The 3671-nt window shown below is 35.8% G+C and overlaps 2 protein-coding genes across 2 annotated transcripts in view; both read right to left on the bottom strand.

Annotated features, from left to right (window-relative positions):
* Positions 1-877: 877 nt before the first annotated feature.
* LOC111452639 (pectinesterase-like) lies at positions 878-2647 on the bottom strand. The gene is made up of 2 exons (XM_023093458.1): positions 1654-2647; positions 878-1575 (listed from the first exon to the last, which is right to left on the bottom strand). Exons 1-2 carry the CDS (start codon positions 2645-2647, stop codon positions 878-880), a joined length of 1692 nt encoding a protein of 563 aa, XP_022949226.1.
* Positions 2648-3476: 829 nt separating this feature from the next.
* LOC111452593 (probable pectinesterase/pectinesterase inhibitor 21) overlaps positions 3477-3671 on the bottom strand; it is a 1533-nt gene continuing 1338 nt past the window's right edge. The window contains exon 2 of the mRNA XM_023093396.1: positions 3477-3584. Within this exon, the coding sequence (XP_022949164.1) occupies positions 3477-3584 (108 nt within the window). The remainder of the gene's footprint in view (positions 3585-3671) is intronic.

Raw genomic sequence — 3671 nt, 5'->3', positions numbered from 1 at the left:
AAAAAATTATTAATATATTCATTTTTTTAGTAGAAATTAACAAAAAAAAAAAAATCCTAATAATTTAATAATTGAGCCTAATTTTAAGATTTAAATTTCTAAATAAATACTTTTATAAACTAAATTTATTTAGAAATTTAGTGGAGTGATTTATAATTATTTCCTCTTGATTTGATTAAAAATCTGCATACAATTTTTCTAAAATCATAAATAATTTTCAAATAAGTTTTAAATTGATATCATAAATAATTTTCAAATAAGTAAAAAAAAAAAAATTGAAGATTATTCCTCATAAAATTTATATATTAACAATTTTTAAATTGATTTGATCTTAATTGATAAAATTATTTAGACTATAACTCGAAAAGAACAAAATTTCGTAAAGGAAGAATGAAAGAGGCAATCGTATTTGCTTCGGTAGATACGCTATTCAAGCACTTGAACCCGCTTGGATCATCATATTTGCTTCAATAGATACACTATTCAAGCACTTGAACCCACTTGGATCACATCTAGACAAATCGAAGCGGGAAAAAGGGTAATGACACGAAATGCACGACGCAGCGGAAAAATATGGGTACATATCCAGACAAACCCGTATGGATTCTGGGAAAGGATCCCCAAATATTGGGTAGCTGGTAGAATACTTTAATCTGAATATTAAAAAAAAATTAAATTATAACATATTGTAACGGGATCCCAAAAAAGAGAAAAAATTGTTTATTCAAAATCTCAAAATGAACGATAAATTAATGTTTTTAAATATAATTTTGTCCTATCCCTTGGTTTTAGACCATTGTCATGCCCGCCTAATCCAGGGATTACCACGAATAAACAGTCAAAAAGCTTCTAACTCATGAATTCTATTCTCTTGGTTTTAGATTTTCATCATGCCACCTGTGTACGGTATTCCACTATGCTTGATCCAATCATCACCTTGAATAAACAAAGAAGGGGTGAAATTGATAGCCTGTTTTGCTGTGATTTGTTTAATTCCCTCCCACTTGACTCTATTTTCTTTTGCTGCACCAGGTCCTCTATTATCAAACTCTGTGTAAAACAAAGTCTTGAGAGTAGAATCATCACTCCATCGCATCCATCCTTCAGGATGGATCAAGTCGTCGAGTTGGCATTGCATGATCACGGTTCTTGAATACTTTTTCCATGGGCGACCAAGGAAGATCTTACTGGTATGGCGAATGGGGTAGAACTCAGGGTCGGCAGAGATAATGCAATTTTGGAGGACGATACCAGTGGGCTCATCAATCTCCACTCGACCTTGGGCAGTGACAAAGCAAGTTTGATTCGGCATTGGCTTCCTCACTAAGATCTTACAGTTTTGTAACACGACAGCAGCATTGCCAAAGATGAAATCAACGGTACCGGAGATTGTGCAATCTCGGTAGAATTGACGTTTGGTTTGGGGGTAGAGAGTATCTTGATAGGCGTCCATTCTACAATTGTAGAAGATTGACATGTCGGATTGAACTCGGAGTGCCACAGCCTGGTGTTTCTTAGGCCCAGCTGAGTTATCGAACCACAAGTCTTTTCCAATGAAGTTGGATCCGATCGCCGCTGTTAAGAATATGAAATCATGTTAAATTCAATTATTGAATTCGTATGAATATGATTATAAACTAGATGGTAACTTACCAAAGGTAGCACTTTTGAATGTGGGTGTTCCGTCAATGACATTCTTGCTAGCTGTGATTTTGGTCTTAGTCGGGCCGTCTCCAATCACCATGACATAGGTCATTTTTTTGTCCACCAACACTTGCTCTTCATAAACTCCTTCCTTCACATAAATCACAAAGGTTGTATTGCTCTTCAATGGTACCTCTTTAAGGGCTTCAGTTATTGTCTTGTACTTTCCACTTCCGTCTTTAGCCACCACCACATTCGCCTTGATGTTAGCTCCAGTGGCCTCGAGTAGCCCTCGCCTGTCGCTCACCCAAGATGGCTCTCCCGCTTGGTATTCATTGGATTCCTCCGTTCGAAGTTGTCGCCCCGATTGTGGCAGCAGTCCCAACTTCTCCCACAAAGTGCTCACAAGGGATGTAACCTCACCCACCATCACAAGTCCATTGGCGGTCATTTCTCTTGACGTCTTCAACAAATTCTTCATCTTTTCACCAGTATCGCCAGGAACATTCTCGAAACCATCCAAACAAGTTTCTTGATATGTCAATGCAGCGCTCAACCAAATCCTAAGGTTCTCAAGATAAGCATTCACTCTGTGTACATCAAAACTATCGGTGATTTTATCAAAGGAAGTTAAAAGATCATCAATTGCATAATCCATGAGCTCGTCGCAAGCATCAACTGCTTTTTGCGCCATGGGGTCAGTGGCGGCTTGTTTCAAAGTGGGGGAATTTGCAATGGCCGCTTTGAGCTGCTCAATAGCAAAATGGAACCCTGCCTTGACCAACTCACGTGGGTCTTTTGAGTCAACATTGGACTTCACCAGGACTTCTTCGCAAGTTTCACGATAAGTAGTGGGCTCACATAGAGTCTTAATGGCAGCATTAGAGGAGCCAGGTTCCTCTCCTGCGCCACTTACACCGTTAACCAAGGCAACAAAAAACAGAGACAACAACCCAACCAGGGCAGCCTTATTGTTCTTGCATCCACCGCCGTCATACGCCATGTTTCTTCTCTCAAGCTGTTTTCTTTTTTCTTTTTTTTCTTTTTTTTTTTTGTTTTGTTTTCTTGGGTAATAGAAGATAGGAAGTTGCTGTCTTGATTTCTTTCTGTTCAACAAATGACCTGTTTTTATATGAGAAAATTTTAACAGAATTTCTAAATTGAAGTAAATATCGTTAGAGTTAGGAGCACTCTAGACCAATCATTTTTACTTTTTTTTTTTTCTTAAATTAAATTTTCGTATCTAAATTTAGCTAATTTTTACTATAAATTTAGGTTAATTTAGTTAATTTTTGGTAATCTTGTATTCAAAATCTTAGTTGATTATGCTACATATTTTAATTAAGTTTTTTTTTCTTATTATAAGTAATTCTTTGTTATTGAGGGGAAGTTCATTAGCTCATATTAGATTAATATAAAAATTTGTGATCAGTAAAAAATACAACTCATAAATCTGAAGGTTTTGGAGTGATAAATAAATTTTAATAAAGATGCAACAAAAATGATTGCGCCATTTGGGAGCTATTCTTTTTGTTTAAAAAGTTAATATTGTTGAGTTTAACCAATTTAGATATATATAATTTGGATCATGTGGTCAAGAGATTCAAAACCCCATATGATCAAACTAAAAAAATTGATGTTTTTTCTTCTTCAAAATAAAAATTAATTTGAACATGCCGTGGTAACTAAGATGTTTGTAAGTCCGAAAGAATGACAATTAGATAGGTTGACTTTTTGTTCAATATTCTAGTGATTCTTCTACTCCAAAGATAGGTTTAAAGCATTTAGGAAAGGTCAGGAACTTAAATAACTTCAATTAGATGTAAGAAAATTTACCTTGCCATGTCAATCGTCCCACGTGCTTTCTTGTTTCCTAGCCGATCTAACTGATCAGCTGCTTCCAAGACTAGCAATCTCGTTCCCTCAAGGTTCACGCGACACTGAAACAAACATAGTCATTCTCTAAAAAATTGTTATAGATTTTGGGGGGCAATCATGTGGCTACTATATCCAAATACTGGCATTGT

The sequence above is a fragment of the Cucurbita moschata genome, unplaced genomic scaffold (assembly GCF_002738365.1).
Source record: "Cucurbita moschata cultivar Rifu unplaced genomic scaffold, Cmos_1.0 Cmo_Scf00001, whole genome shotgun sequence".
NCBI classification, from domain to species: Eukaryota; Viridiplantae; Streptophyta; class Magnoliopsida; order Cucurbitales; family Cucurbitaceae; genus Cucurbita; species Cucurbita moschata.
Note: the sequence above shows the minus strand (reverse complement) of the source record. Positions and strands in the feature narration are given on the sequence as shown.

Excerpts from the sequence above, each read along its gene's own strand:
- LOC111452639 (XM_023093458.1), bottom strand. The coding sequence starts at position 2,647 with ATGGCGTATGACGGCGGTGGATGCAAGAACAATAAGGCTGCCCTGGTT. Across the intron at positions 1,576-1,653 it reads ATTCAAAAGTGCTACCTTTG|CGGCGATCGGATCCAACTTC; the intron begins GTAAGTTACCAT and ends TATTCTTAACAG.